Source organism: Phocoena sinus, chromosome 20 (assembly GCF_008692025.1).
Source record: "Phocoena sinus isolate mPhoSin1 chromosome 20, mPhoSin1.pri, whole genome shotgun sequence".
NCBI lineage: Eukaryota > Metazoa > Chordata > Mammalia > Artiodactyla > Phocoenidae > Phocoena > Phocoena sinus.
In genome coordinates, this window is record NC_045782.1 from 37,614,653 (window position 1) to 37,628,770 (window position 14,118).

General features: G+C 41.5%; 1 protein-coding gene across 3 annotated transcripts in view; it reads right to left on the bottom strand.

The window, feature by feature from the left end:
• The window catches only part of FBXL20 (F-box and leucine rich repeat protein 20), a 118,265-nt gene extending 104,262 nt beyond the window's left edge, over positions 1-14,003 (bottom strand). Inside the window, exon 1 of one of the 3 annotated variants that reach the window (XM_032617910.1) lies at positions 13,723-14,003. In XM_032617910.1, the coding sequence (XP_032473801.1) occupies positions 13,723-13,770 (48 nt within the window). In that variant the 5' untranslated portion in view covers positions 13,771-14,003. Of the gene's footprint in view, positions 1-12,897; positions 13,215-13,722 lie in introns of those variants that run through there. The other 2 variants (XM_032617908.1, XM_032617909.1) reach the window with 2 other exon arrangements.
• Between the last annotated feature and the right edge of the window lie 115 nt (positions 14,004-14,118).

Consider the following 14,118-nt stretch of genomic DNA (forward strand, 5'->3'; position numbering starts at 1 on the left):
AGCAAGCAAAAAAAAAAAATTCTCAGTCAGCATGCCCTAGAGGCAAGTATAAGAAACTTCAAGTCAACTGGATTAAAGTTCTGGCTTTTATACTCAGCTATTTAATGTTGGTAAAATAACAGCCTTCCAGAGTATCTGCTTTCCTACCTATAAAATAGCAGAAAAATATCCCCTACCTAACATACAAGATTTTTTTTTAAGTTCAAATGAAATCATAAATGGGAACATGTTCTTTAATGTGCAAAACACTATATTAAGTGGTTATTTAAGGCAGTTCAAAATATCTGCCCTACTAAAAGGAAGGTTAGCAGGATGCCCTCCATAAATGAGGGTCAGTATTATTCAGTCATTCATAAATTCCTTAACAAAATTTATTCTTTGCTTTAAAAACAAATAGAACAATATGTGTATAACTACCTACTATATAATTAATTCCTGGAATTACTGGTGAAAGTGTTACTTTCCTGTTACTCTTCTTCTAACCCTGTTTAATTTCTGCTTACATCTCTGAGAAATGTCCAGCTTTAGAGAAGAGCAGTTACTCTGATTAGCTCTATCATTAGTAGTCCCACTGTTCTGTTTCCCTAAAGATGTACCAGTAAAACCAAAGAAATTACTAATGAAAACATGCCTCTTTTCCCTTGGTTGTCCCTGGTACAGATAAGTATAAGTAATTCATACCTGTACTTTTTAAAATAAATTTTGGACTTCCCTGGTGGCACAGTGGTTGAGAGTCCACCTGCCAATGCAGGGGACACGGGTTCGAGCCCTGGTCTGGGAAGATCCCACATGCCGCGGAGCAACTAAGCTGGTGCGCCACAACTGCTAAGCCTGCGCTCTAGAGCCCGCAAGCCACAGCTGCTGAGCCCATGTGCCACAACTACTGACGCCCACGCACCTAAAGCCCATGCTCCGCAACAAGAGAAGCCACTGCAAGGAGAAGCCCACATGTCACAACGAAGAGTAGCCCCCACTCGCCCCAACTAGTGAAAGCCTGCGTGCAGCAAACGAAGACCCAATGCAGCCAAAAATAAATAAATAAAAAATAAATTTAATAAAAAAATAAATTCTTACACCTGACAGTATAGTGCTAATATTTTTTAAAAGCAGCCTCAATGGATTTTTTCTTTTAAAAGCACTAAATAAAATGTAATGCGTCTCATATAAGCAGTATGAGGATCACGGAAAGTGTGAATGCTTTTCATGAAATTGGTTCTTATCACGCTCCCATATAGCTACCACTGCATTTACCAGAACCCACTAAATTATTTTTTTCATGCAGTTTTCTTGTTAACTAGACAACAAACTCCCTGAGGAAAAGACAATGCTTTGGAGCAGCTCTGTACCTCTAACACCTATCAATATCTGACACATATTCGTGCTAAATAAAATCTGAACAGAACTGAACTATCAATACCATGCCCTGGTTTTTTCTTTTTAATTAATTAATTTACTTATTTTTAGCTGTGTTGGGTATTCGTTGCTGCGCAGGGGCTTTCTCTAGTTGCAGCGAGCGGGGGCTACTCTTTGTTGAGGTGCGAGGGCTTCTCACTGCAGTGGCTTCTCTTGTTGCAGAGCACGGGCTCTAGGCACGCAGGCTTCAGTAGTTGTGGCACGCGGGCTCAGTAGTTGTGGCTCACGGGCTCTAGAGCTCAGGCTCAGTAGCTGTGGCACACGGGCTTAGTTGCTCCGCAGCATGTGGGATCTTCCCGGACCAGGGTTCGAACCCGTGTCCCCTGCATTGGCAGGCGGATTCTTAACCACTGCACCACCAGGGAAGCCCGCCCTGGTTTTCTATAATGAGATTTTCTGTGCCCCGGACAAGGTCAGATAAGCTTTGCTGAGTTCCCAGACATATTCGTTCTTGGTAGTTTGAGAGGCTGTAGTGGGGTGTGGTGGTTTCATTAGTAAAACTGAATGTATCTGATTCATGTAAAATGTACAAGTTGTAAAAGAACTGTATTTTAGATGCTATACATTAAATATTGCTCCTGTTTCTAGGGCTAAAACATCTAGGATAGGATATAAACTTACGAAGAGATATTGGTTTTATAATGGCAAATCTATGGTATGTAAATTGATTTCCCCGGGGAGTTCAGCTTGCAAATACAAGTTAACTTTGTACTCTTTATCCCAGTGTTTCAAGGGATTAGTACTGTACAACAAACTTCACTGGTGATTCTGATTAGACATTCAGGTTGTTACTTATTTATCTCTACTATGGAATTCAGCTGCCATAAATTAAATTTAGTTTCATTTATTTCTCCTTAATATTACCCTTTCTTTATTTATTTCTCCTTAATAATACCCATTTAACTCAGGGAGTACTAGAGGTTTTAGGTTTAATCTTTTTTGTTTCTATTGAGGTATAATTGGCATACAACATTATATTAGGTTTAATTTTTAAATTAAACCTAATTTGTATTAAGACAGGGAAATAGATATTGGAAATCTTAAGACAGGGAAATAGATATTGGAAATCTTATTTTAGAGCTGTAAAGACAGAGAAGTAAGTGGTTTTCCCCAGCGTTCAGTTTGAGTTCACAGTACTGTCAACATTAGGCCCCTTGAGTTCTTGATTCCTATAGGCCAAACTTTTCTGTCTGGACCATTTAGGGCCTATAATCCACCTTCTGAGGCAAAAAATCTAAATACAATTTTTCTTTCTTAAGGAACGTGTTGACCTCAGTAAAACTGCATTTTTTGTTGTTCTGTAGATCTAGATTTGGGAAGCTGTTTTTGTATAACTCCAGTCAGCTGTGACTAAGAACACTGAATATAAAGTCCTTTATCTTCCTGAAGTTACCATTCATGATAATGTTAGGAAAGTTACATTATTAAATAAATGCTTTAACTTATCCAAGGATACTTCCAAAATATATCATGTTTCCTTCCTACAAATGGGTTGCAGAAGTAAGTTATGATGTGATTTTTGCAACAAGAGTGTCTTCAAATGAAGGACATGTAAATAATTTTCCAAATAAACTGATAAGGATGAGTGTGGGGAAAGGGTATTAGCAATGCGGTGCTCTTTTAAAAAAATAAATGCATCCCTACTTACTTGTCCATGTTCAGTCATGCCATAGCTTTATTTTCTACAAATCAGAGACGGAAGAATGACCAGTTTCTGGGGTAAAAGCTGACTGTTTTAAATGTCAACTTACAATTTAGTTCCAGATTCTCATCTTAGGAGACATATGTCCACATTTGCCTAACAATGAATGCAATAATGGTTACAGTATAAACTCTAAATTGAAACACTGTTAATTACTGTTCAACTACATTGGTTAAAATTCATAGATGTTCCTGTTCAATAAACCTGATATATAAAATTGAATCAGATGAAAAGAAATCATTAGTTACATTCTTTCCTTTATAATACACCTTTTCCCAGCCAGGGTTCAAACTCAGGCTTCAAAGCTAATGCTCTTATATAGGTTCTCTATATATAAATACATAAATTCCATAAATATTAAAAACTGAATCATAACACCCTAAACTCCAGGATATCACACAATCATATCCATTTCTCACTCCCTTGGCAAAGGTCATTTGGACAGATACACCATAGTTGTATATACATATACATGTACATATGGTTTACACGTACTTGTGGTATATACACATACCATACTTTTTGTCTTTTTCTTTTGCCAGTGCCCACCTCCATTTTTATCAAAATTCAGGGCAAAAACAAGCAGGAATCCAAAGCAGAATATAGGTTCAGGTCACAAAGGCTAAGTAAGTGTTTTGTGTTTAACAGCAGTTAAAAACAAAGAAATGTAAGAACACTGGCAATAAATTGAATATCTAATATCCAACTCACAGCAAGCTGGGGGATTTATTTACAGAGAATCACAGAATTTCCATGTGAGAAGGAACCTTAAAGTTCAGACAGTGGGGTCCAGAAAGGCAATTAACCCAAGGTCACATAGATACACACGTGTATGTGTATGTAAAATACATACACGTGTACTTCATAGTTCAGAAGTTACTTCCCCCTGTAAAATCCTAAAGACATCCTCTTAACGTTTTCATTTTCTTTTTTTTAAATTAATTAATTTATTTTATATTATTTTTTGTCTGCATTGCATCTTTGTTGCTGCACATGGGCTTTCCCTAGTCGCAGTGAGCAGGGCTACTCTATCTATCTATCTATCTATCTATCTATCTATTTATGGCTGTGTTGGTTCTTCGTTTCCGTGCAAGGGCTTTCTCTAGTTGTGGCAAGCGGGGGCCGCTCTTCATTGCGGTGCGCGAGCCTCTCACTATCGCGGCCTCTATTGTTGTGGAGCACGGGCTCCAGATGTGCAGGCTCAGTAATTGTGGCTCACGGGCCCAGCTACTCTGCGGCATGTGGGATCCTCCCAGACCAGGGCTCGAACCCGTGTCCCCTGCATTGGCAGGTGGATTCTTAACCAATGCGCCACCAGGGAAGCCCCAGAGCTACTCTTCATTGCGGTGTGCAGGATACTCATTGTGGTGGCTTCTCTTGTTGCGGAGCACAGACTCCAGGCACGTGGGCTTCAGTGGTTGTGGCACATGGGCTCAGTAGTAGCTGTGGCTCACGGGCTCTAGAGCACAGGCTCAGTAGTTGTGGCGCACGGGTTTAGTTGCTCTGCATCATGTGGGATCTTCCCAGACCAGGGCTCGAACCCGTGTCCCCTGCATTGGCAGGAGGATTCTTAACCACTGCGCCACCAGGGAAGTCCCATCTTAATGTTTCCATCCTCTCCTTACTCAAATTAATTTCAAAATTAGAACATTAAAGTACATAGATGATCTAGTTCAAAAAATAAGATGACAAAAAAATGGATAACATATTCTAACAAAAAACTCTGGAAAACCTTGCAGCTAACATTTATAGTTAACATTAAATTGTTAATTTTCTCTTTTTTTTAACATCTTTATTGGAGTATAATTGCTTTACACTGTTACGTTAGTTTCTGGTTTATAACAAAGTGAATCAGCTATACGTATACATATATCCCCATATCCCCTCCCTCTTGTGTCTCCCTCCCACCCTCCCTACCCCACCCCTCTAGGTGCTCTCAGGGAGCTGGTCTCCCTGTGCTATTCGGCTGCTTCCTACTAGCTATCTATTTTACATTTGGCAGTGTATATATGTCAATGCCATTCTCTCACTTCGTCCCAGCTTACCCTTCCCCCTCCCTGTGTCCTCAAGTCCATTCTCTATGTCTGCATCTTTATTCCTGTCCTGCCCCTAGGTTCTTCAGAAATATTTTTTTTTAACTGTTAATTTTCAAGGAACTGCAAATCCCTTCTCTTTTTTTTTCCCTTCACCCCACCCACCTCAAAAAAGGAAAAAAGGAAACAAAGAACAAAACAAATCTGGCTCTTCCCTGGTAACTGCAATTCAGGATACAGGCAGTTGGCGATGAACTTTCCAGGGCCTAAACTGTCAACCAAGGATGACAGAAGCATAAAAGAAGAGGTACTCTACATTTAAAAACCTGCCCTAATCTAGAAATTTACTGCTTTCTTTTTGCCTGTCCCTCCTGCCACATAAATACCTTCATACTGCATATAGTAAAAAAAAAAAAAAAGTACTCAGAATAGCTATACCTATGGCATATTCTTATTATTGTAAATTGTAGTAAAACTGAGAATGCTTTTCCATTTTTTACTTTTGAATGATCGTGAAGAGTTAGTATATGCACCCCTTGTTGTTCTAACCCATTCTGAAAGTACAACTCTTTTCATGTCAGCAAAGATCTCCCACTTTCTCAGTCCCCGAGATATCTATTTCTTCTTGGTGGGAAAATAAAACAAAGAAACCCTTGGCTACAAATTCTAAGGTAGGGAATAAACCACAGTCTGACTCTGAATTCTTGAGTTTTGTCTGTGCATGTACCCATAATCATCCACTCTTGTTAAAATATAATTAATTTATAACTCTTTAAGTCATGTAGGAAATATTATATAAAAGTAAAGTAGCAGAATAAATCAAAAATAAATAAATGATCGTGAAATTATATCTGCCTGCATCCTTCAGTTAATCAGAAAGTTACACTCACCAACAAATATCACAATAGCTTTTACATTTGATTATATAAAACTGGGCAGGCATTCGATGTATTGCCAACCTTCACCTCCTTGTTACTAGATATGATTTCTGTCTTAGCACCAAAGTAATGCATAAAATCAATTTACTTTCAGTGTTCTATTTCCCTTTTTTTACTTTTTACTAGAAATTCCTGGGATCAAGGACAAAGATGACAGAAGACATTGCCAATATATGTTTCATAACTGACTAAACCCTTGTCTATCATGTTTTAATAGGTGACTTTTACCTCAGAGCAACTTAGAAGACAGCAAAATGGATTAAATTACTTACATTTCCACCTGATTACAACTGTCAGATATGAGGCTTATTAAAGCCAACAGAATATCACAAAATCAAATTGGAGGAAATATGATTCAGGAATAAATAGGTTACTTACCTATAGCTTTAAATCACATGCCTGCTAAATCGTTACTCGATATGTGCTGAAAATAACTAGCCAGCAAAGCCATTCTTTTAACAGAAATAGTCTTCAAAAGCTAATGCAAATCTGTTTTGGATTTATTACATTTGAATACATACCTTTCTTTTTAAAGTTATATAATAAAGCAACATGAATCAAGCATAAATACTACTGCATAGTTCAATACCACTACCTACTGTAGTTGCTATTAAGTTAAAATCATTTTTATCAAATGGGTTCAAGTGCATTAAGACATAAAACTATAAAACCACAGGTGGATGCCTTCATTTTTCTGAGGCAATTTTTGGGTAGGGGTCTGATCTAAGAATCCACTAAGCCTGGGATATTAAATAGGAAAACAGTGTAAAGACAACTGCACAAGCAGCTAAATTTGGTCAGTTTAAGGGCATTCTTTCTTCTTCCTCCCTCCCTTGGATTTTCCTGGTGTAACGGAATATTTTATTTTGGACATCTAAAAATACCTTGCAAGACCACAGTATTAGTTAGATTACTGAAATTTTTAATTTAGTTTCCAATCTGTCACCAGTTGGGAAACAGTAATCTAAGGGCTAGCAATAACAAAAGTACTCATTAATTTAGAAGACAAATGAGACCAAAATTTCAAAAGAGGCAACTCTGAGGATGAAAATAGAAGGATTTTTTAAAATTAAGATTAAAAAACAACACCAGTACTAACAGCTAAAACTGACAAAAGGCCTAGAACATGAAGACATGACTTTAAAAGTGTGGATACTTCTAACAGAAATACTGCTTTAATGAATGAAAATCTTCAATGTAGAAACAGATTACATCGGGGCTTCCCTGGTGGCACAGTGCTTGAGAATCCGCCTGCCAATGCAGGGGACACGGGTTGAGCCCTGGTCCAGGAAGATCCCACACGCCGCAGAGCAACTAAGCCCGTGTGCCACAACTACTGAGCCTGTGCTCTAGAGCCCGTGAGCCACAACTACTGAGCCCGCGTGCCACAACTACTGAAGCCCGTGCGCCTAGAGCCCATGCTCCGCAATGAGAAGCCACCGCAATGAGAAGCCCGCGCACCGCAACAAAGAGTAGCCCCTGCCCGCCGCAACTAGGGAAAGCCCGCACGCAGCAGCGAAGACCCAACACAGCCAAAAATGAATAAATAAGATAAATACATTTATTTTTTAAAAAAGAACTAGATCACATCTTATAACTAGGATTAAATATCAACAATACATGTTGTGAAGTTTTTGCCAAGTTAAAAAAATTTAATGACTTAATGGAAAGCATAATTTTCAATACATAACTGTTTATCTTATATATACTGTAGCAAGACACAAACATATGTTTATTTTAAATAATGAATGACTACAATATAAGTACATGATACAGTGTACTGTGCTTCAAAAGGACCCATGATTATACAATAAAGAAATATCAGTAACACTATTCAAAAAAGGACAGATTGTCTGAATGGGCCTAAAAAGCCCAGACTTTTAATTTGGATTTTCCACAGTAATGTTAGATAATTGCTTTCAAACCAATCTCTAAAGCATTAAAAACAAAATTCCTTAGTTTTACTAGTACTCTTTCCCATTGCAAGGCCTTTCAAATAGAGTGACACAAATGACTCTCACCCACTGGAAAATATAACATTTTCCACATGCACCAACTTGGAAAATATGGTTATTTACTATGCAGAATGTTCTTTAGGTTAGAAGATAAAACCTTAAGGGAGAAAAAGGGTCATTACTGCAGTCTTAACTGTACTGTGTGACTGAGCCTACAAACTTTAACAAAATACTGGAGTGGCTATTTCAGAAGAAAGGACCAAGGTCGGCTTTTATTCAAAAATTACAGATTCATAGGATCTGGAACAAAAGGAACCTTAATAATTGATTCTAACTCCCTTTTCTTACAGAAGAGGTAAATGACCAAACCAGAGAAGTGAAAAGAGATGACCAAAGCTACAGTTAGTTGGTGACAAAAATCAAGGTTATCTAATACCCAGTTCTCTTAACTCCCAAAGCAGTATTTTCTTTCTGCCACAAAACAGTTTATGATTTTTCTTATTTTGGACAAATTGAAGCAATAAAATGAAGCAGGTAAAGAAATATTACAACCTAATCATACAAACTGCAGTATTACAGATTTATCAGAGAGGCAGTGAGGTATAATGAAAAACAATAATGAACAGGGATTCAAAATACCCAAATTGGAACTCATCACTTCCTAGCTATGTGAGTCTTAACATCTCCAGGCACTGATTAAACTGTAAAATGGTATGTGAATGTCAGTGGATGTTACCACTATAACTTTTTTTTTTAAGTTATACCTTTTAATAAACCCAAATAAGAATTTTTCCTCCAATAATACTACATTCTTATAATGGAGCTACTAAGAATATGACAAGTAGAGAGTCTTAACTGAAAAAAATCTAAACTTGGATTCAAGGGCTAGCTTAGATATTTACACATATCTGTCATTAATTTCACTATGTTAAGATAGCGTTGGCAACAGCACTTAAAATGAAGGATAGCCGGGCGTGGTGGCGCGCGCCTGTAGTCCCAGCTACTCGGGAGGCTGAGGCAGGAGGATCGCTTGAGCCCAGGAGTTCTGGGCTGTAGTGCGCTATGCCGATCGGGTGTCCGCACTAAGTTCGGCATCAATATGGTGACCTCCCGGGAGCGGGGGACCACCAGGTTGCCTAAGGAGGGGTGAACCGGCCCAGGTCGGAAACGGAGCAGGTCAAAACTCCCGTGCTGATCAGTAGTGGGATCGCGCCTGTGAAGAGCCACTGCACTCCAGCCTGGGCAACATAGCGAGACCCCGTCTCTTATATAAAAAAAAAAAAAAAAAAATGAAGGATAGCTGTATTCTCTCGATAGCAAAAGCAAAATAAAATATACTGGATGAAGAACTTTAGGAAAGCTCTTTTCCACACATTTTATGGGCTTTTATACTATGTTATGCTAAAAACAGAGCAGAATGATAGAGTGGAGTAAAAAAAAAATTGCAGATTGGAATCTTGGCTCCCAAAAATACTAGCTGTGCAACTTGAATACTTCTTGGGCCCTAGCTTTCCTCAAAAGAGAATTGTGAGAATTAGAAGTAACTAAGGTAAGACATCTAGCTCAGTGCACCTGGCATACAGGACATATTTAATAATCATTATTAAAGTTGAAAGGAAATTATCAAAATTTGCCACAAAACAAAGTGTACTGCAAGTAATATAAAAGTATTTGGGGCTTCCCTGGTGGCGCAGTGGTTGAGAGTCTGCCTGCCGATGCAGGGGACTCGGGTTCGTGCCCTGGTCCCGGAGGATCCCACATGCCGTGGAGCGGCTGGGCCCGTGAGCCATGGCTGCTGAGCCTGCGCGTCCGGAGCCTGCGCTCCGCAACGGAAGAGGCCACAACAGTCAGAGGCCCGTGTACCGGAAAAAAAAAAAAAAAAAAAAAAAAGTATTTTAATGAATTTCAATTAGAAGACTAAGACAATTCAGTACGCATTATGTTAACTTATAAGGGTTATTATAGTACAGATTTAATGCCAAAGTGATACAGCAAAGAACAACAATAATTTTCACACCTCCATATCTTTTTTAAACTCTTTTATCCAACAGTCATCTACTTGGCTATTCTACAGGATACTACATAGCTGCCTAACAGGTACTCTTCTCCCTTGATTTTAACTTAAAATTTTTTTTTCTACAACTCTACCCCTGAGTGTGAGATTTAAAGTGTGTGGCCTTCACTTACAACATCCAAAAGCATAATACACAGAATATTCCCTAAAAAAGGTTTTAAAGAATTAAATAAAAAACAATAAGCTTTAGTTATCTTCTGCCCAGAAAAAAAAATGTGGCCAAGAAAACAATCTTTCACTTTTTGTATTAACCATAACTAATTTGAAATTAGTTGTTATATATTTGCTATAGAAATTTCCAGGACTCACAAAAATTTTCAGAGCTATCTGCTTACAATCATAAAATTATCAGTCCTTTAAAAACCTCTGATTTCTGAGAATTAAAAAAATAATTTGATGTAAATATTTTAGATATGAAAAGGCTGCTTCATCTTATCTACATCTTTTATCCATTGAAAGTAAATATTTAAAATGTTTTCAACGAATTAGCAAGGTTTATTACTTCATGAGAGACCAAAGTTTATTGCTTTATTACCTGTAAATTAGGTCATTAAGGGGTAAATGACTTTAAGAAACATCAGACAATGAAACTCATTAACACATATTTCCAGTCCCTTCTCATTTGTATTTCAGCATGAACACTTCACTTCATAATAAGAGTAGCCTTTTGTTTACAAATAAACACTGCAGCAGAAGTTTTCCCTCCCTTTTTATCTTAGACATGTTCAGAAAACTTTAGTTGTACCAATCAAGGTAAACAGACATGCTTGCAGGACTTCCCAGGTAGCACAGTAGTTAAGAACCCGCCTGCCAATTCAGGGGACACGGGTTCAAGCCCTGGTCCAGGAAAATCCCACATGTTGCGGAGCAACTAAGCCCGTGCGCCAGAACGAGCCGGTGTGCTGCAACTACTGAAGCCCACGTGCCTAGACCCCGTGCTCTGCAACAAGACAAGAAACCACAATGAGAAGCCTGCACAGCACAATGAAGAGTAGCCCCCGCTCGCCACAACTAGAGAAAGCCCGCGTGCAGCAACTAAGACCCAATGCAGGCAAAAATAAAAATAAATAAATAAATTTATTTAAAAAACCCAGACATGCTCAAGAAAGCAATACATTCTCTTATTATTTTAGTACCACCAGTACAGATAAACTACAAATTAAAATATAAGATAATTACAAAAACAGGATATAGCAACGCATTTTTAAAGCACAAACTACAAAGAACTCTTTCCAACAATTACTCACACAACCTAAAAGTGAATAGCAAAATGATAAAGAGCTGACTGTAATGGCAAAAGACCATCCTCCACTCAATTCTTCAGCATTTGGGTTTCCCTTTGAAGATTTCTGTTAACTGCTAAATATCTATTCAGTAACTTTAATGGCAGTCTGGACTTTTACAGTAGTACTGAATAGGAAACCATCATAAATTAAGTTTACTGGGTCTCTCTACACTAGGGCAACATAAAATTCTATTAAACACCAAACCATATCTACTATAATAATTTCTTCCCATGATGAAGTTAAACATGAAAACTCTAAGGAGACCAATTCCTTGATTTTTCTCCACTCCTGGCCTGCAACAGTAACACTGTAGCTCTGCAGTTAAACTCTCCCCAACACTCCCTGTCTTGATCTTTATGGGCAAATTAAAATATTTTTCCCATAAGCATAAAAAGAAATCAAGGAATAGACTAAACTGAAGACCTTAGGTAACAATTTCATCCTCTGCAACTAGTTGGCAAGCTTCCAGAAACTTCTGTCTCACCGTCTTACAATTTCATCCTTCAAATGGAAATGAAGAAAAACACCAAGTGAGATGTACACTGAGCTGTGAGTGATCCCAGGTCAGCCTGATTCTCTGCCAAAAAAGGCCAGGCAACATTTACTCTTCTTGCTGTAGTTTCTTTCTCTTTCTTATCCCCTCAAAAAACCTTCCCGTATATTACTATACTACTGTAATTCACCTGTAGCTATGATACTTCACTTCCCAAAGGAACCACTTCCTGACACTGACTACTCTCTAAAGACGCTTTCGGATGTTTTATTTCCTCACCCATTCCTTAATTCCATTATTATAAACCTCTCTCGCCAGAGGTGGAGTTCTTAGAGACAAAGAGACTTGAATGGATTTTAAGTCTCTCAGACCTTCGTCCCAACCTCAAAGCCTGTACACGTTTAAGAGTTCCCAGAAACAATGAGCTACAAAAGTACAGACTAAACGGGAAAGAAGAGGAAGTATCAGAACAATACCCAAAGCAAACAGCACCGAAAACCCGTGGTCGTCTCTATCATCTCAGTCTACCACCCCCACTTCCCTAGTTTAACCAAGGTCTCTCAAACTCGGAGAAAAGCCCCCTGGCCCATAATTTCCCCCTCGCTTCACGAAGAAAGTGGCAGAAAGAAAAGAAGCTAGCTCCCTCCGGTCGATCGGAGCTGTGATGCTTTTTCTGCCGGGTGAAGGGAGGCAAGCCAAGGGTTGTGTAAAGAATGGAAAGCTGAGTGATACTGGGGGGAGGGGGAATTAGGGCGCCAGAGCTAATCCCCCGCCGGGGCCCCGCTGGTGGAAGAGGCAGGAGGCGACCGGTCGGGAGGAAGAGGGAAGCCGGGCTGCACTGGGCTTTCGGGTCGCGAGAAGGGGGAGAGAAGTCTGGCAGTCCTAGAGGCCGGGGGGTGACGGCGCCAGACAAGGGAGGAGGCTCAGTGCGGAGCGAATTTTTCGGGGCACGAGAGAGGGAATCGCCTTCCTCCCGCCACCCTAGCCCCCTCCAAGCGCACACCTCAAACCTGCTCTTGGTCACTCCGTTCACGTCCCTCCTCATGGGGCCGGCGGGTGCGGCCGGGGCCGGGCGCTGCGGCGTGCGGAGTGCAAAGACTGGGGGCCCCGGGCAGGCCCGGGAGTTCCGGCACCGAGAGGAGGCAGAGGAGCTGCGGGCAGGGGCCGTCGGCGGGGAGGAGAGACCTCTCGACTCCGTCAGGGCCTCCTCCACCTCCCGCGGTGTGGCGACGACGGCTCGTCGCTAGCTCTTCTCTTTCCTCAGCCTCAACTTCAACCCAAAACAAAAACACTCCCCACCTACCAGCAACGCCGCTCCTCATTGGGCAGAGCCGCCCGGGCCTCGGAACTGCGTGGGGAGGGGGAGGAGGAGGAGCGCGCGTCGGCGGCGGCGGCGGCGGCGCAGGACCACCCCTCCCCCACCCCCGGGTGCAGCCGGCGACCATCAGCCCGGGAGCAGCTGGAGTGCGGCGGCGGCGGCGGCGGCACGAGCCCGCTCTCGCCTCCAAGGCAGGAAAGCCCACCGCGAGAAGGAGAGGCAGGGAAGTGCCTGTGTGTCTGTGTGTATTTATGTATGGGAGGGGCTGTGGGGCGGATGCGAGTGCGCGCGTGCTCGCCGACCGGTGAGAGAGGAGAAAGCAGGACAACTGCACACAGCACCCGAGCCCACTCTCCTCTCCTCCGCGGGCAAACAGCACGCACCAACTCACTAAGCACTTGAGCTGTCTGTCTTGTCCTCCCAGCCCCCTAAGTCTTGTCGCTTCCGCGGTAGCCTGTGCTGGCACACATGTCCTTCCCAGCCACCCAACTCCCTTCCCCTATCACTCACTGTCGCCTTGAACCCAAAGTGCAGCAGGCGGTCCCTACTCGGAGCCATTTTCCTCGTCTCTGGTTGTCTCTAGATTGGGGCAGTGCTGCTGCTGCCGCCGCCGCCGCCGCCGTTGTTGCTGCCGCCTCCCCCGCCCCCGTGAATTGCATTACCGGGTGTTGCAGGGAGGCTTGGGGGGCCGCTGCGGAGCGTGGATCTTCCTGTGCATGGATCAGGAGGACAGGGGGACAATTGTGCTGCCCTCTACTCCGGGAACGTGCGGCAAGGCCGCACCTCGTGCCTTGGGGTCAGGGGGTGCAGAGCAGGAGCTGGGCGACCATTCCTTTAGCCGGGGGAGGGGCGCGCTTTGGTGGAGGTGGGGGCGGGTGAGGCAGAAAGGCCTCGGCTTCACCCACT